The sequence below is a fragment of the Ammospiza nelsoni genome, chromosome 6, assembly GCF_027579445.1.
Source record: "Ammospiza nelsoni isolate bAmmNel1 chromosome 6, bAmmNel1.pri, whole genome shotgun sequence".
Lineage (NCBI taxonomy): Eukaryota > Metazoa > Chordata > Aves > Passeriformes > Passerellidae > Ammospiza > Ammospiza nelsoni.
This window is the reverse complement of record NC_080638.1, coordinates 49,545,282-49,566,861: the sequence shown is the minus strand read 5'-3', so window position 1 is coordinate 49,566,861 and position 21,580 is coordinate 49,545,282. Positions and strand designations below refer to the sequence as shown.

General features: G+C 35.0%; 2 protein-coding genes across 3 annotated transcripts in view; one reads left to right on the top strand and one right to left on the bottom strand.

The window, feature by feature from the left end:
- Window positions 1-1,013, top strand: part of SERPINA10 (serpin family A member 10) — a 28,375-nt gene extending 27,362 nt beyond the window's left edge. The window contains exon 6 of the mRNA XM_059474792.1: window positions 806-1,013. The gene's annotated coding sequence lies outside the window, so the exon portion shown is untranslated. The remainder of the gene's footprint in view (window positions 1-805) is intronic.
- Window positions 1-21,580, bottom strand: part of PPP4R4 (protein phosphatase 4 regulatory subunit 4) — a 57,720-nt gene that overhangs the window by 17,017 nt on the left and 19,123 nt on the right. For both annotated transcript variants that reach the window (XM_059474788.1, XM_059474789.1), the window contains exons 3-11: window positions 18,351-18,453; window positions 11,513-11,660; window positions 10,745-10,818; window positions 9,628-9,734; window positions 7,201-7,308; window positions 5,615-5,736; window positions 3,955-4,077; window positions 1,657-1,826; window positions 501-620 (exon numbers count right to left, since the gene is read on the bottom strand). In XM_059474788.1, the coding sequence (XP_059330771.1) occupies window positions 501-620; window positions 1,657-1,826; window positions 3,955-4,077; window positions 5,615-5,736; window positions 7,201-7,308; window positions 9,628-9,734; window positions 10,745-10,818; window positions 11,513-11,660; window positions 18,351-18,453 (1,075 nt within the window). The remainder of the gene's footprint in view (window positions 1-500; window positions 621-1,656; window positions 1,827-3,954; window positions 4,078-5,614; window positions 5,737-7,200; window positions 7,309-9,627; window positions 9,735-10,744; window positions 10,819-11,512; window positions 11,661-18,350; window positions 18,454-21,580) is intronic.

Here is a 21,580-nt window from a genome sequence, read left to right as displayed (position 1 = left end):
AGAACAAGACATCAACATGTAATGAGAACTGAAAATCCATACATCTTTCTTACAATGGTGAAAATAAAGCCATTTTGCCCTTTATTGCTCATTTAAGGTTTTCAGCAAACTGCTTAATTTACCAATTTCCCCAGCAAAAAAATAGGATCTAAGCTAAGCTCCAAGACTGAAACACAAGAGTGTTATGAAACACATTTTAATTTCTGGAATTCACTCCATATAGTTAATAATACCTATGCATTTGTACATTTTTTTCATTGCTCCTTACAATCTGACCTAGCAGCAATCTCTTGTAGACAAATGTCACACAACTTAAATAAAATAATGTTTGTGTATATGGGCTATTAAAGAGGTTAGAAGGAACCAAACACCCTTGAAAAACTAAATAATTTCAATACATTTTCTCATCTCTTTTTATTTTGGTTGAATGTAAGCCTAAAGACAATAACAAAATAAAATAAAACCATGTGAGCAGTAACAAAGAACCATTGTAGACTTACTTCAAAGAAACTAATGGCCATGGTATATCTGACAGGAACTTCAGGGTCATGACAAAGGCAGAAGAATATAGAATAAAGTTCTAAATGGAAGTTCTTTGGATCCACAAAAACAATCATGGCCTGTGGAAGGATAAAGTCCTTTTTAAACTATGCAGTAAAGCATGAAAGTAGCAGAGACTTTCAGATGAACTTGAGAGGCAGCATGTTGTTATTTTACAAAGGAAGTGGGGAGGTTTTGTTGGCCTTTTTAAAACACCAGACAAAATCCAGAGTTGAGAACTAAACTGAATTTACTTTTCTTCCAGACATGCTGCAGGCTGTTTTTTGAAGATAAAGACTAAAACCATGAGATATAAAACTTCAGATTTATAAATACTGCTAATGTTTCTGTACTCTACAAAAACTGCAAATGGATACATCAAAAACAAAGAACATTTTAGCAAGCAGCAAAGCAAGAATCTGAATTTCAATATGATTGTGTTTGTACATACCTTGGTTTTGCTCAAATAAACCCACAGATGTCTACCTACATTTTTGCCTTTGTGTTTGCCTTCAAAAGGCAGAAGAAAAAATAGCTGTCTACTGGCTCTTGGTGCAAACATGTTTTCATTGAATACAAATACAGAATGTCAAAATAAAAAGTAGATTTACAGAAATATGACTGGTGTATTTAAAGACCTCACATAAAATTGAAAAGACTTTCTGTACTCAGGCAGGAACATGACTGAAACATCAACCTGAGCATTCAGTTTCAATCTCCAACTCCCTAGAATGATGTGACACACAATGAATGTGGAAGTGCAGATTCAAGTGGGTTGAAACTGGGGACTCTGTTTCACAGACCTTTTCCCAAATCCTTTGTGCTAAGCATTTGGAAAAAATGTGCAGGAAAGAATAAGACCAGTAAACTCTTAGAACACCATTTCCTCAGTCCAAATTTGCCAATAATTTTCTGAGGCTCTGCAAATAGTAGTATTTCCTGCTACCTCTTTTGCATAAGCTTACTAACTGAAAGTTTACAGGAAAGAGCTAAAATCTAGCTAATAATGAAGAATTTGGGAATAACTCCTCTATCACTTGTATCACTAGTAGTCCTATTTAGTGTACTATATGTTCAACACAAATTACTATTAAACCTTAAATTAATACTACTTACTGGGAAATTGTAAGCACAGTTCTTCCTCACAGAAATATACTTCTTTTCCTGTTCCAGAGTTTGCAGATGTAGTTGATTATCATTATGCCCATTTTCCTGCTGTAAACCCAGTGTGGAAAGCTTCTTATAAAATTCCAAAAACCGCAAGTGCTGTTCAGGAGTAAAAATGCCTCAAAAAAAGAAAAAAAAACCAAACAAAACAACAAACCTTCCTCATTACAAATCCTATTAATAATATACCCAAACAAATCTCACTTTAAAATCTATCAAATATCTTGATTTTATCCCTCCTCTTCCTCCCACCCCCCTTGAATCTAGCAGAGTGTAATCACTACACACAAGTACTCAGAACAAACTGGAATGTAATTAGCAAGAAGAATTTAAAAACTACAAGTACATTAGTAATAACAGAAATAACCAAAAAAAGCTTCAATTTTCTATTCCAGAGGACAAGGATGAGCTATCATTGATTGGTATCAAGAACGATGAAATTCTTAAGAATTTTTCTTTTCAAATTCCACTAATACCATAAGGCTGAGTACAATTAATAACTCTGACAAAAATTCAAGCTTTAAGTAGAGAAACAACAGGTCAGTGGATCTTAAACAAGAGGTTTTCAAAATGTGCAGTCAGATGTTCTTCATTCCAGTACTCAAAGTACTAGTTGTTGAAATCTTAAATAACAGAATAGAAAAGGGCTGAAGTGGTACTTATATTTAATAGCTGGAGAGAGAATGGACAAGCCATATAATTATGTAAATCAGGTTACTTTCACATGTTTGAAAGAATTGAAACAAATAAAAAAAAAAGAAATCTACTGCTAAATACCAACATACACACACACACATATATCCCCCCCAAAAAATAGCAATAGCCAACATGGCAAAAGGGAAACTTGTCAAACTGATTCAATTTCCTTCTAGTATGGGATAACATGACCTGTGAAACAAAAGAGGCAATAATGATCATGTCTTTCACAACAAGGGAACAGGAATGATAGATTAAAAACTATAAAAGCGCTCCAAAACTGCTTGGAAAAACAACTTAGAGAAAACTACCCATATACTAGTGACAAGATAGGCAATGGTATAAAGTAAGTTCTATCCTAGTTGTGGTACTATTTGGTATTTTCATTCTGGATGCTAGACAAGAGATTTTGCTTATTCAGCATTCTGAAAGCATCAACCAAGGACAGAGACTGCTTATTCTTCAGAAAGATAGAGTTTAAAATGATCTTCAGTAACTGGACATATGGTCCTAAAACTTTGTACTATTATTCCATTAGAATAGCAGTAAGGTACCACGCTTAGCCTGATCTGCATCACCTGCACAAGGCCAGGAAAGAGAAAGACTAGCTGCAAGATTTTTTTTAAAAGGCAATTTCTCATACTGAAAAATGTGACTGTATATTTGGCAAGATGTGTGAAGCAATCCTTTCACTTCATTCAGCTGCTCTAAGGCGTAACACTTTGAGAAAAATATGAACTACTCAGATGGAGTTCAGAGATGAAGAAAGATCATGAGTTAGTCATTCAACCTAGAGAAAAGAAGACTGGAAAAACATGATAAACACAGGATGGACTGTCCTAGCTCCCTGTCTCTGAAAATAACATTTTGACACTGTGGAACAGCCATTTCAAGTAATCTGCAGTGAAGCAATGGTCACTTTGATCATGTCTAACATAATCATTAAGGTTCATTTTAAAGAGCTGTAGGAAAGATCAAAGGTTTTAAGAGTCTAGGGGGAAATTATAATGTAAAGCCATGATTCTGTGCTCTTCCTCCACAGGTAATACATGGTGGGCAGACTTATCAAGGAAAGTTGTGCTGTGCTCAAGTGAAAATTCAAGCACAGATTTTGGGTATAAAAGTAATGGGCACAGATTTGGCCTCAGCTGCAGCTGGGAAATTCACATGGCATGTCCTTTCTCCCGCGAAATTCTTTAAGGGGCACGTTCTGCACTGTGCCTTAAAAAGGAGATCAAGCACGGAAAAAAACAAAGTTAACATCATAATGTTTTCAGAGGTTTTTAGTTTCAAAAATTCTATCATCCAAATGACAAGCTCCAGAATACCCCAAAAAATCAATCAAACCAATAAAGATGAAACACCATGTTTCCATCTTTGACCATGTCTAAACAAAACAAAAACAATAATAAACAATATGCAGATGGTCACCCTAAGAGGAAATTTCCAAAATCTAACTAACTACCATTTCGTTTTCTCCCCCATCCAAGGGATTCAAATTCTCCAATCTTCCCTCATGTTTAAGATTTTTAAAATGAAATTAAATCATACCATATAATCCATTACAGAGTTTCCCTAAATGGAAAGATAAGGAAACTAGGATAGATTCATCTGTTTTGAAGGATTTTTCACAGAACGATTTCACTAATGGGAGAACAGTTTGACTCCGATCATCTGAAAAACAAAAGAAATTTGTAGAGATAGCCATTTGTCAACATTTTAAAAAGAGCACAGACACTGAACTACTGTAATAAATGGATAAAAATTTCTTTTAACATTCTCAAGATTACTGCTGGCAGGCACTCACTGAAGGTGCAAAACCAGAGGTAGAGAGAATGATCCTAAATTTAGTACCTCTCCTGTTATGTTCATTTTTTGGTTGTTGTTAGTGAAAAGGCATCCCCAGTAAAGGATGAGGCAGAGAATAAATAAACAGTGACTACCTTCTCCATTCACCAAGAATATAGAGAGAGAAAGAATACTGCAGTACTCCTACAACAAGATTTCTCACAATAGTAGGAATACAGGGAGATCAAGACTGAACATGACTGTGACAGTAAATAGAAAAATCAGGATATTCTGTATGTTAATTTTTTTAAACCTACTCAGAAGTGTTTCAAAATCTTTTGGTATACAATAAATTCACAGAGAAACAAAATAATTAAGGACACAGGAAATAAATTAAATAATTTAGAAATTAGAGCCAAATCCAAACACTCTGTGTCTTTATAAAATAAATGAGCAAATGTTTGAAGAAATTTATGTCTTTGGACTTATTTTAAATAAAATCATTGTATTAAAATGTTTGAGATTTAAAGGGATAATGATTTTTAATGGTAGATCAACTGCAAAATTCAGCAAATAATTGTGGCTGAACAATAGATTGGCCTGAAGAAATATTTTGATATTGTGGGAGAGACACTCTAGGATGTAATATTGGGTCATCTGCCTTCAGAAGTGTTCATTTTCTAGTTCAGCCATGAAAGCAAAACCCACGCAAACCCAACTTCTAGAACCATTCCTTAAAAACCTGTAAATAACCCTGATTGCTTTCTCTAAGCTTCTTACAGTATCTCAAAGCAGTAGTTACAGCAGGGGGTGGGGGAGGAGGAGTGAAGAGTGAGAGGTGCTAAGAGAAGCACAAACTTGATAGCACCAATACAGAGGCTCAAGAACTAGAAAATTAACCTACTATCATACTTACTGATATAAACACTCACTGCTAAAAAATCCATTTACAGTATTCTCTCCAAAGCTATCCTATATTTTTCTTTTCTTTATCCACACCTCTATATGGCTTAAATACATATATTGTAGTAATTCATCACCAAGTTGCTGTACAGTACATTTTTGTTGAGCTAACACCTTGTATTTGGTGTACTGATAGCACTACATTAATTAATTAAATACTAGCAACCAAATATTCCCATAATTTATGCAGTAATTTTACTCATTCTATTTAGATGTATTATATTAGAAACTTGGAACATGATAATTGATTTCATGGACAACTAGCTCACCTCCCTTAAAATTTTCTGCATATAAAGCATTGCAAGACATGAAATATAAGGAAATACAAAGGACAAAGCAATGAACAAAATAAAATCAGAAATGTCTGAATAATGCAATTGGAACAAAAAGCATTTAAATACAATTATAAGATGCACTAGAGCACTAAGAATTGGGCTAGGAAACTAAATTAGGTTCTTACCTGCATCAAACATATCAAGCAGGTTCACCAAGGTCTCAAAAGCTGCCAGGCGTACACTGCTGCCCTCATCTCTTGCCAGCTCCACCAACTCAGGAAGCACCACAGTTTTTGTTAGTTCTGTCCTGCAACATGAAGCAAGCAGTCAAAAGGAAACTTACAACAAAACAATACTGCCACTGCAAAACAGAATTCTGCCTTGAAATACTCATTTAGATATTTTTTGGGTAGTCAAGAAGAAAAAACAGACCAAGTTCTAAGGAAATGAAAGTTAAATATAAAACCTCCAGTCAATCTCAGGACTTTTCTTCATTTTCAACCAAGGTAACATAAAAACTTTAAATGCAGAACTTCATCATTAAAAAACATTCAAATTAGCTCAAAATAAATTAGAGAAAATGTAGACCAAAAAAAAAAAAAAAAAAAAATCAAAGGACTCCAGCCTTTTCACTGTATCACTAAGAAAATTCTTATGATCAAATGTGCTCATTATGATGGTCTAAAGTCAAAATGTAATAAATATTAGCCATGTTGGATTGAAGTGTCTGGAAATTTTACAAATCTAAGATGAGCCTCCTGCTCAGAAAAAAATGCCATTTCCCAACTAGTCTAAACACTGACTTTTGGCCCTAGTTTAAAGTAGTAAAAAAAGGGTTCTGCTTGTCCTTTTTTGCCTTGGTACATACTGACCTACTAAAATACTGGTGATAGTTAACTCCAGGATGCTGAAATAATAATGCTCAAAATACTCCTTCCAATCAGACTAAAACAGTAACAGCTGCCCCTTTTGTAAGTCAATATAAACAATAATCCTTTCAAATGTTTATAATCAGCATCAAAGTGATTTGCATCTTACAGAGTTCATTATACCTACGAGGAAATCAAGAGGTGTTAACAGTGTTCTTCCAAGAAAATGATTAAATATTCAAATAAAATTATGAGAAAATAACAGATCATTTAAGTGGCAATAACACTAACTAGTAAAAATAAGTATTTGGACTGCTGTCACATTATACCTTCAATATTTACCTGAAAATTTGCTCATGTCTGTTTAGTTATTTTTTTATTTACCTACGACCTATTTATCCTCAACATGATACACTGGAATAGCTTCCATACTGAAAGCCCTCAATGTCCAATCTCATGAGATTAAATCATCCAAAGCACTGAGAAGGAATTAAGCAAAAAGAGATAGAACAGTCTATGTGAATACATTAATGCTAAAAATAAAAGCTGGTGAGGAAAGAATCAAAGGAAAAATACACAGGAAAGATCAGTAATTGATAACAAAGTATTTAGCCCTATGAAACCCACTGTTCTAAGGTGGTGTAAATTACCAGTAAAGCTGTCATTTGCCACTGCATAATACTTATTATTTTTTTTAAACTTTCAACTCCCAGAATAAGTGAAATTTAGAATAAGTGAAATTAAGTTCATTTTAAAGACACTAAACAGAATTTAGAACACATCTGCACATTCCAAATTCATAACTGAGTATGCATGAATTCAGCAATTTTAAAAGGAGTTTTTAGGCTGACATTTTAGAGAAATATTTTGCATTTTAGATCAGTCAGGCAAATTGCACTCACCCTATTCCTCGAGCTACATGTTCCAGCTGCCGACACATGCAAGCTCTAACTTCATATTCCACATCCTGGCACAGTGATTTTACCAATGGAAGCACCTCTCTTTTAACACTAAAAATGTGAACATTTTCTATTAGTATAGAGAAAAAGAATCTATAAAATCTATTGAGTAATACTGAACTTTACTCACATATTATCTGTTTAACCCATGTATTACTAATTTATCACATACAGTAAAGGATTTTTCTGATAATCAGCCATTAGAAAAGAATATTGTACATTGGATGCAAATATATTATAAAGATATGCAAATATGTTATAAAGAAAGAGGAAAAAGAATATTTACTGTCATTATATTTTGCTCATATTCATCTATTATTTCTTATAAAAGAAATAATTTCTCTACAAAAATAGTAGGTAGGCTACTTTAGTAGGATGCTGTCCTCATTTAATAACTTCTAATCTTCAGTACAATTTCTGAACAACCACTGAAACAATAAAAAGATTATATAAATGGAAATGCAAATCCCAATTAAATGTCTGTAATACCTCATCTTTGATTTGCAGGTATCACCCAAGACATAATTAGGAAGAAAGGAGAAATAGAATTTAAGATTAAAAGCTTGAATATTTCAATGCCTTCAGGCAAGTAGACCAAGTATCAATCTAAATCAATGGCAGATACAAAATAAAAATTTTGATTCTTATTTCAGTAAAAACATATTACAACTAGGCAGAATCAGCCATTGTGTTTCCTTTCACTGTTCAAGGTTCTGTCATAATTATTCATAAAATATCCCTATAAAAATCCTTATGTTATTGCAAAACTCAAGATAAATAATATGTAGACACTGACAAGCAAATTTTCAAGCCAGCTTGCACAGCCTCTATTCATTTCAGTGGAAATTAATTTACTTCTTACAGAAAAAATTTAGCCTCAAGTTTCAAAAATTGTACAGTCTTGGAAGTTTGGAATTTTAGAATACACTAAATTAGGGACTACATAAAAAGAAAAAGTACTTTTTAACTTGGAACACTGGAGGGAAGAAAAACTAATGTTCCATGACAAGGACAGGATATTAAAACAAACTAGGAATAACATCAAATACAAAGTTTTTAATTATAGCATAAATTTTATGAAGAAAAACTGTGCCATTCTGCAGAAGAAAGTGAAGATATGCTTATACATTGCCTACTCCTGAGGATGGGTATGTCTTCTGGGCCTGTACCAAGAGCCCTTCTGAAAGGGGAATGAGAATGAGACTTGAATATTACTCGGTCTGCCACATTCTAAACCTGAGGACCCAGCTCTGAACTGCACTCAAGAGCTCTCTACCAGAAGAACAAGATATCCCAGAAAATTCTGAGTTATCTTCCTAAAATGTAGTGGCTGTGCAGAAAAAGTGCTAAGACCTGTTTACTGAAATGTGGGGATTCCTGCTTCTGAAGAGCAAGGAATCATGTTGAAGAAACACCACAGATGATGTGATTGTTATGGCTACCAATTAACACTACTATATTTCACAGAAGATTCCAAGTAATCCATAAAGTCACTTATTTCTATGAGACTTTAACATCAAATAAATAAATGCAACTGCTATTCTGACAGAGTCCTAAAGATTTGGAACATAAAGATTTGGGAACATTCTCAAAAAATACTACTCTACCATTTTCATTAAATTTTGCATTTTCAACAAGTATATATACATATATATATATATATATATATATATACAAACAGCAAATGAAGATTTAGATAGTTTCCTTTTGGGTGTTTCTAGCCTTTTTTTATTGAAGAAAAAAACCCATCATAATCTAAAGAAATTTATTCCTAAACATCTTGGTCGGCTGACCAAGGAATGTAGCACACCAACTGCTTTAACTGCTTTGGGCAGATGAGTTTTGGGCAGATTTGCTTCCATCACTGCACTCTATTTCATCCAGGCTCACAGACACTGAATCTAAGGGCTGGAAAATATCAGGGAATAGCAGTAGTTCCTCATATATCTACATTTTAGTTAGGGATAGGAAAAAAACAGATCTACATGCTAAATTTGGTTACATAATAAAAAGTTAGGAATGGAATTCCTCTTCCTATGACAAGAAACTCAAAAGAGATTAAGTTGTGTTTTGTGCCTGTAAGTTTGCAGAGAAATCCACTGTGTGGCTTATTTTCTAGTAAGAAAAACAATATGGAAGAATGGCCTGAAAATGGTATCCATTCAAATCTCTGAAAGAACATACAAACTCAAGTTATAAAATGATGAACATCAGCAAGTATAAACATGCTAGTTAAATAATGAAAAGGACCTGTGAAAAAAGTATTTCATTTTTGCAATGAAGTCTACTTTTCTTGTAGTAATTTGTGTCCACTAACAGAGAAATACTGGTTTACACTTTGGAATGAAAATATATCAACAATCTACTTACATATGAGCTTCAAATTTGTTAGCTACTTTTCCCATGATTTTACAACTAACTAAGCGGGACTGAAGTGTTTGAGAAAGTTGTGCTTTGGAACCAAGTGGATTCAGAATCTACACGGAAAAAAAAGAAGAAATATGAGTGAAAAAAATTGTGAGCATCAAATAAATTATTCCTCTTCTTAAAAAAAATCTATAAAAACATATCCCAAATGTCAGTAACCTTTTCACTGAATTTATCAGTACTAACAATAATGGCACCTATGCATATCAATAGTCAATTTTGTTTTAATTACATCTTTTAAATAACATTGCAATTAGATTTTGAAGGTGACTAGAATAATTTCTCTGTGTTTGTTCCAACCTTATTTTTTACCCTTTATAAGTTGAATTTTTAAACAGTTCTGAACAGTTGAATTTTTAAACAGTTTACTCTTATTTTAATGAGGATTTTTATACTACACAAACAATTGTTTATTTAAATCTCCATATTGTTTTAAATTATAAACACAGTCAATATGTCTGTTGCAAAGTTTTTGAACTTAACAAAATATGAACACTTAAAAGTGAATAAATTAGCTGACTAAAGGGGACTGGCATTATAACTTAGTGACAGATTTTCTTCTTTCTTTCTTGAGCTACACAGTGAAAAATGAAGAGTGTTTGCAGTGCACTAGAGTTTTGGTACACCAAGAGCTACTGGAATACACTAAGCAATGGACCTCTAGCTTTCAATTCCATTTAGCAGATATTGGAATTTTATTCCAATAGTAAACAAAATGTAGTTTCTTCATGAAGACATAGAGTGAGATACTACTCTGTAAATCAAAACAGGAGGCAGGAAAATGTGCTACTGAGAATACAAAGTGCAGTGGAAATGTTACAGTGGAGTGTAAATACGTGTAAAGTAAACTTTATTTGCTGAAGAACACTACTTTTTTTAAGGCGACCTTCCTGTCTCGCCTTTTTGCCCATTTTTGCATACTCTTACAGTGTGTTCCACAACCACTACCATTTTCACAGGCATGGAACTGCCACAAATCTGACTAAGGTGAATAAAACTTGCAGGGAAATACAATCTTACAATTTTAGTATTTTTTGTGATCATGAGAAATCAGTATTACCTCATGTCTGACAGTTTCTTTTGGTAAAGCTTCTATTACAGCAAGAAGAGTTTCTAACCATGCATTGCTGACACCTGTTTAAAAGATATGAATTATATGTGATGTCTTATATTGTGCATACAACAACTACACAAAAACATGTACCAGTTTTACAAAATTTGCTCTAACTTTTTACACACATCTTCAAGGAGCTATCAATCCGAAAGCCACCATATTAACATTCAAGGCTTCAGAGTACAAAGTAGGACAGGTAAGAAGCAAGGTCTGACCCCATTTCTTTTCCCTTTCCAATTCCTATATAAAATTAATAACTACTCAAATTTCTTTTTAAAGCTAATTTCCCTCATTTCATTCTTTTCTTATGCCCACTGAAACTTTCTAGTTGCACAACAGTCCTTTTCTTTCCTTGGTATTCTAAAATTAGTGTCAAATAAATTAAGGAAAAATAATCAACACAGAAGAAATGTCAACCATCCTCCCCCCATTTTCTCAGTCGCAAAATGTTGGTACTTCAGGAGAAGCTCAGACTCAGAAACAAGTTTGGGATTTGATCTTTCAGACAACGTGAGAGGGGTTTTTCTGCTTCAATCAGAATTACATTTAAATATCAGTATGAAAGTGGTCATCATGCAAAAATCTTTCCATTCATGCAAATCTAGATACAAAGTCACAGTGATTGCACTCACTGTTGACACAGTATTGCAGGGTCACTAAGGAAACAGAACATGTAGAGGTCGTGAGCCATCAGAGTGGCTGTGCAGCCCTGACCTGCATCTCTGTGTTCCAGGTTCTGGAGAATGATGTGTAGGAAGGAGTGGGAGTACGTATGAATGGACACCGACTCCTCTTGCAGAACAGTCAAAAAAGAAACAGCAGCTGTTAACTGCATTTCCACTCCTGCAACATGCAGAACCTCCTGTATAATTACAAATTATAACAATTTAGAGAATGAGGCAGAAATGTACTGAAAGAACATCCAAATTTTTACATTCACTTTTAGAATTAATATGCAACAACCAGGATAAACTACAAAATTTGCTGTAAAATTATTTTCTCTTAACAGCAATTTATTGCAGAGATTAAATCTTCTTATGATATATCATGAATCTTCTAAGAAAAAAAAAAGTTACTTATAATATTCTTTGTGACTTTAAGTTTCATCAATGCAATGTGTGGATTCTTCTACTTTACAAAATGAGAGATAGAAACAGACCAGCCATCAACTGCACTCCTCTTGTTTATGCACATGAATTAAAAATAAGTATTTCATTCATTCATTCAGTAGGAGATACTGAATATATAGCAGTAGGCAATTTATATTATAATAGCAGAAGGCAATTTAAATTTCATCCCTTGACTAACATGGAATGCAAATAAAAAGTACATATATATAGTCTTAAGAATAAAGCAAGATACACTAGAATATTTATCTAGCTAACTAAACATTTGTATTTCTGAGCTCTGACACACAAAAATGTCATGAATTAGGCTGTCTTTAAAATCATCCACTCAGAAGTTAAACAAAGTTAATATGTTGAAGTGAAATGAAATATCACTATTTTTTTAAATTTAAAAACAGGTAATTTAAATTTTAAATATCAGATTTTTGCACAGACCTTGCAGGATGCAATCTTTGACACAGCATTCATTGTAAGAATTAGGAACTGTAAATATCTGTCAACTAAGTGAACATTCTATTTGTTTACTTTTCTAAGCATGTCTATTTCCTGAAAAAATAAAAAGTTCATTATTCTACTACTAAAGCATTACACTCATTTTACAAATTACTCCAAGTTCAGCAGGAGTCTAAATCCCATGCCTCCTACTTAGCATTTTATATATGTGGTTTTGTTTCTTTTTTAAGCTGCTTGATATGAACAGTGTTTTCTCAGATCACTCACCAAAAATCAAAAATAAGCCAAAATTAACTGAAAATAAAAATAAGGCTGGATCAGATTAAAAAATTATATATTCATTTTGCACAGTTGCTAATGGATTGTACTCTTCACTGGGTTACAAACTGTCTGCATGGCCAGGTCCTCAGTGCTGATGAATGGAATTACATCCAGTTGGCAGCCAGTCACAAGCGGGGATGCCCAGGGCTCAGTGCTGGGACCAGTCCTGTTTAACCTCTTAATTAATATCAAGGCCAATGGTCTGAGGTTCAACAAAGGCAATCACTGGGTCCCACACCTGGGTCACACAAACCCCTGAGTGCTACAGGCTGGGGACAGAGTGGCTGGAGAGTGGCTTTCCTCACTCAAAGGGTGGTCAGGCACTGGAACTGGCTGCCAGGGATGTGGTGGAACCACTTCCACCATTCCTGGAAATGTTCAAAAGGCACCTGGATAGGGAACTCAGGGACATGGTGAAAATAGTGCTGCTGGGTAAACAACTGGACTTGATAATCTTAGGGGTTTTCAGATTTAATGATTTTATGACTCTAAATATTGCGTGTCAGAGGACTTTTGCTGAGAAAATAGTTTGTAGAGAACATCTGAGAAATTACTATTTGACTTGGTATAAAACAAGTTCTCATTCTACAAATGTCAAACCATTTGTACATACAACTGTACAATTATTAGCTATTTCAAGGAGAACAATAACTTATCTCTCAAGACCTGTCCCAGTTTATAACGATGTTTCTTTCTAAAATTATTCTCTGTGTCCTTGCTCCCACAAATGAAAATCAGAAACAGCACTGTGCTGCTTTCCAACAAAGTATTTGCATTCAACACCCATGGAAACTGCCGCCTCCTTATTTCCACAGACTCTGTCCTTGTTCCACCACTGCTCTTACAGCCACAGCCAAGAAAGAGTAAGAACACCTACCAGTTTTGTATTTTGAATATTTTTGGGATCAGAATACATGTCCATACTTTTCTGGGATTCTGGCTTAACACTTGCTCCAAAAACCATCGCCAAGAGAACCAAGAGAACTATCCACACACTGTAGATGCTAACACAGCAGTGCAGACCAGAAAATTATGGAGCAGTGCCAGGTTAACAGTTTGACTTGATGAACTTAAAGGTCTTTTCCAACCTAAATAATTCTGTGATCCTATGAATTCAGTTTTCCGTACCTATTTACTTTGTATGCAATACAAACAGGGTTACTTACCAACAAACAAAGTTCCCAAATAGTCTCCTCCACTGATCCACATAACTCTGGATAGTCATGTGTGAGAACACATTCTCTGGATGTGCCTCCTCATGGACCTCGGGAGACATTGAAATATAAATTTCTAGACTGCTTACACACCTGCCTGCACTGATGCTTACACTCAGAACTATACAGTTCTGCATTTGGAAAAGCATGGGTCTCCTCTTTCCATTTTCATACAACCCAAGCTGAGTAACTTAAATTTACTTAATATAAATTTATTTATTTAGAAAATAATGTATTTTTCTATACATGGATACTCCACAAATTTTCACTCCAGACTAAAAAAGCTCTCCCTGTCTATCTTATTCAGACAAGCATTAAGTATTTAATGGAATTTAAGTGTACTAACATGTTCTTAACTATTCTAATGTCTACAAGTTAAACTCAGGCCTCAAAACTTAAAATTTAGAAAGCCTAGTTTATTCCATTAATTGGAAAAAGGAAAATTCATCTCTACTTTAAATGCAGATTTTCTCCTGCAACAACAGAATTCTCTTGAAAGAATGCTGCAAGCAGAGACATAGTCAAATCATTTTAGTAATTGCATTGGCATGATAGAAATTTTAGACTAAAAGACTAAGAGACACAGAAATAATGGAGATTACAGAAGCTGAAGGATATAATGAGAATGGACCTTAAAATTAATGTACAGTATAAGGAAGGATAAAAATCACCCCACCTTTTCTTAAACCATAAAATCAGCTACAGAAAAAAAAAAGCTTTCAAGAGAAGGCTGATATATTAGGAAAATAAGTAACTCTGAGAATTAATTTGGAATTAATGAGACAACACTGAATAAAGCTTGATATATACACAACAACAAGAACAATCATAGTTTGCTGCAATCACAGCATTTGGAAAAATCTTATTAGTCATTTGGATAGACACCTGCAATCTCCCTCCATCACTTTCGGTTGCAGAGCTCAAAGATGGAAAGCAGGAAAAATACTATTAGCATCATTTGAAAAGAGCCATTTTGTGCACAAAGAGAAATGCTTTTAAGAACGTCTAAGCTTTGCCTAAATCTGCATTTCAATGACTTCCAAGGTTCATGAGGAGGTGCATGCAGAAATCCAGAGTGGGCTTCTCTATGCAGAAGAACACATACAAGGATGCAACTTCATTTAAACAGCAGAATTTTAAAAGAAAACTTCCTAATCTCATTCCTACATTAACATCTAAATTATATACGGTATGTTTGTTTAAATAGCGTAACCAAAATACTGACACGTTATTCAATAATTACTTATGCATGTCACATTCATTGGTGTATTGATTTTACTCATCTCAAATCTAAAACATGTTAAACATATAGTGTCTTTGACACAATTTTAATTTAACTAGATTTCACAAAACTATAAGCAATTTGCATACACCCATTTCAATATTTCTACAAGTAACTATTTTTATCAATTTTTCACAAATGAAATACAAATTTGCAATGTATTCAGACTGAATATTCCTTGTATTTATTTCTTTCTTCATCTGCTTTACCCTCAGCTCTAATAAAAACATTAATTTTGCTTTGGGTGTCTGCAAGTATGCTAAATAAGTACACTGATTTCCTTATGCAATTATATGGTAACAATACCTTCAAAGAAACAGCCCTCTGAAACTACTACACAATTCATTTTTCATGTGCCAATTTGATTTCACAAATGATTGCTCCCAAGCTAAAGAAGTAGAACCAAGTGCAGTAATTTAAATCAGTTTATTTCCCTGCAATGGCAGATTACATTTGCAAGACTCTGAGTGCAGTGGAGTTCAATTATGCTTTTACAGACTATAAAAGTTTCCATTAAATGGTCAGGATTATTCCTCCAATAAAAAAAAAGGTTAAGAAAAAAGTAATAGGTCAAATTAATGATGTCAAACACTGTTTTGAAATTAAAAGTGCAGTGCACATGGTTACAACATCACTTTACTTCTACTACAGATAAATAATATTAGATAACAGAACACCATTGAAGGACTGGCCTTATAAGAGCAATGGCACAGAAAGGAACTTAATTCATATACATTCCACAACACTTCAGTTTATAAAGCCTAAAGTTTAAAGCAACTATTGGATTTAGACTGACCTCATTATATTTTATGTTTTTACCTCTGTCTGGAGCCCATTAAATTAGGTTTCATTTAATATATCATCTAGGAAGACATCCAGTTTGGGTTTAAATGATACTGTAAGATGAAATCCACACTACATTTCTCAATAATTTGCTCAAAGATTGATTGCATTCATTATTAACGTTGTCTTCTTCATTTCAAGTATTTCTATCTTCAGTTCCTACTGCCTCTTTCTTACTATACTGTTTTTAGTTTAATGTCTTCAATATTATACAGGAAGACACTTTTACAAAGTAACTAAGTACAGCCTGATCAAATATCACACTGAGATCCAACTTCCACCGTACAAATACTTTCCTATTCATGCAAATGATCATACTTCCAAATATTTTCTTGATCCCTAAATAAAAAAAAACTTAAAACTAGAATCAAAAACTGTATTCCCATACTAGACTTTTTACTGAAGACACGCCAAGGCCAGCACTTCTCTACAGCCTGAAAAATAAAGGTAGAAAATACCTAGTGTTTCTTATTCCTCCTTAACTTTAGGAATAATTCTGCTCTCAAAGTAGAAAACCAGAGGAAAAAACTGGATTCAGTATGGTAAGCATAAAAAACCCAAACCAACTTTTCTTGAAGTCAGTAGGTTGGCTTAGAAAGACTGCATTACATATGTCAGATTAATTGGTGGTTGTAACTGCAGATATTCAGTGCAAGTGGAAGGGTTACCAATTACTTTGTAACTTCACATCATTCTTCTCAAAGCACTTTTACACTCATACATATTTCAGCAAATGCCTATTGACCTGCATCTCATAGTGCAGAATGCAACCAGAAGTACTTTAATGTTTTCTAAATCATCTGTCAGTCTATTCCAGTCCTTAGTCCTGAAAAGAGCTATTTCTTGACCACTTGCTGAATCTAAATAATCAGATAAAAGTTGAAACAGCTCCTTTTAAGAACCAGAAGTCTCCTGAGACAGGACAGGACATTTCAGGACATAACATGAAGTTGAGAGGTGATGTCTGATATTCACAGAATGCTTGAAGGCTGGAAGGGTCTTCTGGAGGGCATTTTGTCCAATCCCCCTGCTCAGACAGGGCCAGTTACAGCTGAGACATGCCCAGACTGCCTTTGAATACCTCCAAGGAGGAAGACAACAACATCTCTAAGCAACTTGTGCCACTGCTCAGTCACCCTCACAGTGAAGAAGTGATTCCTGATGTTCAGAAGATGGCTCCTGTGTTTCTGTGCACATTGCAACAACAGTTGCAGTTCTTACACTGGGTACCATTGCAAAGGCCCTCTCCCAACACTCTTCTTTTGCAGGGGTCCTAGGGGTTATTAGCATTATTAAGTTTTGCATTTGCATTTGTGATTTACTTTGTTCTTATTTGGCCAAGGCTGCTCCTAAAACCACACCTTAAATGAACTTTTACATTTCTTCTGGGTACATATCTGGGACAGAGTGGAAATATGGAGACAGGTATCTTCTTCACAATCACATAATCATAGAATAGGTTGGGTTGGTAGTCCACCCCCCTAACAATGAGCAGGGACACCTTCCACTAGACCAGGCTGCTCAGTCCCATCCAGTTTGACCTTGAACATTTCCTGAGATGGGGCATCCATAACTTCTCTGAGCAATCTGTTCCGGTGCTTTACCATCCTCATGTCAAACAATGTATTCCTTATATCTAGTCTGAATCTATCCTTCTTTAATTAACCCCATTGCCCCTTGTCATATCTCAAAAGGCACTGCCAAAAAGTTTGTCCTCATCCTTTTATAAGCCCCTTCTGAAGAACTGAAAAGTCAAAATAAGAGGTACCCAGAGCCTTCCCTTCTCCAGGTTAAACAACCCAAATATCCCTTATAAAAACATATCTCTATATAAAATTACTGTACAACATTACATGGTCAGCATGCATTTATCACAACTAGCAGTGACTTACTAAAAATGCGGAGGGCAGAACGTGAAATTGCACAGACAGCTAAAAGCAAACTATACTCTTCTAGACAGCGCCATGAAGATCTTAATGTTTGGATGAAAGGGGTTTCAGAACATCAGAATCAACCATTATGACTGGATAGTCCTCAACAAGAATTCTCAAAAAAGCTGTCAAAACACTGGTAAATCTTTTAGAACATTTAAACAGTACTAATTCTGCTTTTTTTTCCCCTAACCTAACAATTTTTAAAAAACTATAATGCCTGTAATACTTCATCAGTTCAGTGAATTAATGCAGAAGACCTATTGACATACACCTCCTAGAGACTGAGTTTGCAATAAAAGTGGGATATTTTTTTTTCTTTGTTAAAATAATTAAACTGGCAGAAAAAGATACATTCAAACCTCAACACACAAAACTTACTCTGATTTTTGGTAAAACCCGACGAAGTGTTTCTGCAGGATTCTGTCGCATAAGGACTGGAAGATTTGCCACCACACTTGTTCCTTGGATATCCTGACCAGAACTTACAAAAACATAAACATACAATACATTACTCACTCTGATGATTACAAGCTCATGGCTTTCATTAGAAAACAAAACAAAACCAAGAAGAGCAAACCTACACTACTCAGGTTTTTCATGCAAGCAATGAGGTTTTTTTTTTTAAATAATATGTGGTAGAAGACCATATTTAAAAAAACAACCTATCAAGTTATTATATATCATTTCCTACATGGAATGTTTTAATTTTTAGTGTAGCTTTGCATAAAAATGTGAAACTTCTGAAAGTCTTTTCAAACCAGATGATCAAGGCAGTGGTTTCACGGAATCTTTTGCCTTATGGCAATACAAGGGATAAACCATAAGAAGGGGGTAAATAGAAGATATACATGAAAATAACACACAGGGTACAGCATTTTAACAGAAACCTACCATTATTTCCTTTTTGTAGGGAAAGCAGTCAGATGTATAGTCATATGCACGCAAACATGATTAAAAAAGGATGTAAAGAACTTGGTTAAATTACAGATCTTGTACCTTTCTCCTCATTCTGTCTCTCTCAACGGTATCCCACAATTGAAAAAGGAAACAAACAAAAAAAAAACAGGATGGGAAGGAAGTGGTAGGCAGCAATGAAAAAAAGTACAAGGTGAAAAGAAAAATTACTCAAGTAGATCAACTCCTAGAATAGAATCAGAAAGCAAGAGGGTCTGGATGCCAAAATTAAAACTAAACATCAACACATCCTTTTCCTTTGGCAAAGCATGCATATCTTTGTGTTATCCAGTAGTAATGCAAAAAGCCAAGGTAACTTGGAGAAGATTTTTAATTTAAATTTTATTCATTTTGTATCAACATGGAAGAAACCCATGTTTCTTCCTGCTAACCCATGTTCTAACTGCTAAAAAATGCAAACAAAATGCTACTCTTATCCTTCAAAACGTAAAGAAAAGGGAAGCATTTCCCTTTAAACCAGAAATTCTTAGTATCTGGCCTACTGCCAATTAAGAAAGTGAAGCAAGAGGCATTTCAACACCTACACAGTCTGTAATTTTCCAACTGCAGAAGATTTCTATTTCTACCAAATGAGCTGCACCATAGATTTTCTTTAAATATTAAAAACTCCAGAATTAAAGTGAATTATTGCTAAATGCTCAGCTGTACACATTTTTGTACTAATAAACAAATTAAAATAAATCCTGTATCTTTTCTTCAGAGTCACAATAAGCTCAGTGTTTTGAAGGCACTATTCCTTTATTAACAGTGCTAACTATAGAAGAACACAACAGAGCCCTATACTTAGAAGCAATTTAGCTCAACCTCTTTTGTGCTAGCAAAATCCACATACCATTTAAATATAAAACTTCAGGACTCATCTTCTGAGTTCATCCTACAGGAGATCCCAGTGACTTAGCAATGGTGGGAATCCTCATTGGATTCCCATGCAGGATGCAGGGAGGGAAGCTCCCCAATGCTCCTGTCCAAATACTTCCTTCCTCTGCAACTGCAGCTGCTTGCTGCTGGCCAGTGGAACCAGACCTGGTCTAACTGTAAGACCCCTTGTAAAGCACTTTTCAAACACTTCTCAAGCACAAACATAGCACTAAGCCTTCTCCTTCTAGCCCCTGCATTTGCTTTTACTTATTTCTTTCACCATCATAAAATGAAGTCCACATAATAATTGTGATGTCTTGTGACTGAAGCAAATCCTCCTAGAAACCATTTACAAACATTTGAAGGACAGAAACATGCCTGCAAGCAGTCAGCCTGGATTTGTGAAGGGGAAATCAATCCTGACCAGCCAACTTGACAACATGTGACTGGCTGAGAAGGTGGAAGTTGTTTAACTTATTTTAGCAAGGCTGCCGACATTGTCTCCCATCATATACCCCTAGATAAACTGATGAAGTACAAGCTGGACAAATGGAAAGTAATGTGGACTGAAAACTGAGTGAACTATTGAGCCTAAAGGGCTGTGATTAGTGGCAAGGGAGCCATCCACAGGTGGTTTACCTCATGGTTTACCTTACTGGGGGCAATAAAGTTTTCCTTAATGACATGGGTGATGGGACAGAGTGCACCCTCAGAATGCAGATGACACAAAACCAGGAGGAGATGCTGACAGACCAGAAGACTCTGCAGACTCAACAAACTGGAGAAACAAACCAACAGGGATCTTATGGAGTCCAGCAGCAGGAAATGCAAGTTCTGTAGCTGTGGCAGAACACTCCCATGCACCAGGAGAGGCTGGGGGCCAACCAACTTTCCCAGTTGGTTGGGAAACAGCCTGGCAGGAAACGACCTGGAGGTCCCAGGGGACACAAAACTGATCTGGAGGGAAAAGCAGCTGACAGCACCCTGGGCTGCACTCAAGAGCATCTCCAGCAGCTCAAGGAACATGATTATTCTTCTCTATTCAACACAAGAATCTCAGGCAGGGGGTCGCGAGTTCATCGCAATATTTGTGCAGAAGTTTAGACAAAAGGGATTTTTAACCTTGAGAAGAGAAAGCTTGGGGGCCTTATTTGACATGTATAAACTCTGATGTGAGACAGTAAAGAAGACAGAGGCAGATTCTTCCCAGCAGTGCCCAGTGATAGGATGCAAAACAACAGGAACAAATTCAATACACAGGAAATTCCACTTAAACCTTAAAAAACCCACAAAATCTCCTGTGTCAGAGTATTCGAATATTGGAAAGAGTTGCCCACACAGGTGGTGCAGTCTCCACCCATAGGACTCAAAATCCTGCATTCAAGACAAGACTCTGAATACATTGCCACTAATTGACATTACTTTGAGCAGGAAGATGATCTCCAGAGACCCCTTCCCACTATACTATGATTTTATTCAGGGTATGTGTGACCAATTTTGCCAATTTTCATGAAACTCAAGGAAGACAATAAGATTTCTTATACTAATTTTTAAAGCATTATTAAAAACAGATTCTACAAGGTAAGAACAAATAAAATTTTCAAAGTCCCTGGGTACTGAATTAGAAACATTTCTGTCTGGAAATGGATGGATGACTGCAACTCCTTCTGCAGCATGAAGAATGAAGATTAGTCACTGAATGTACTGCAAGACAATATTACCACAAAGGATTTTGAAAAAGAAAAGACAGATTTACATTTCTCTCTCCTTCATTC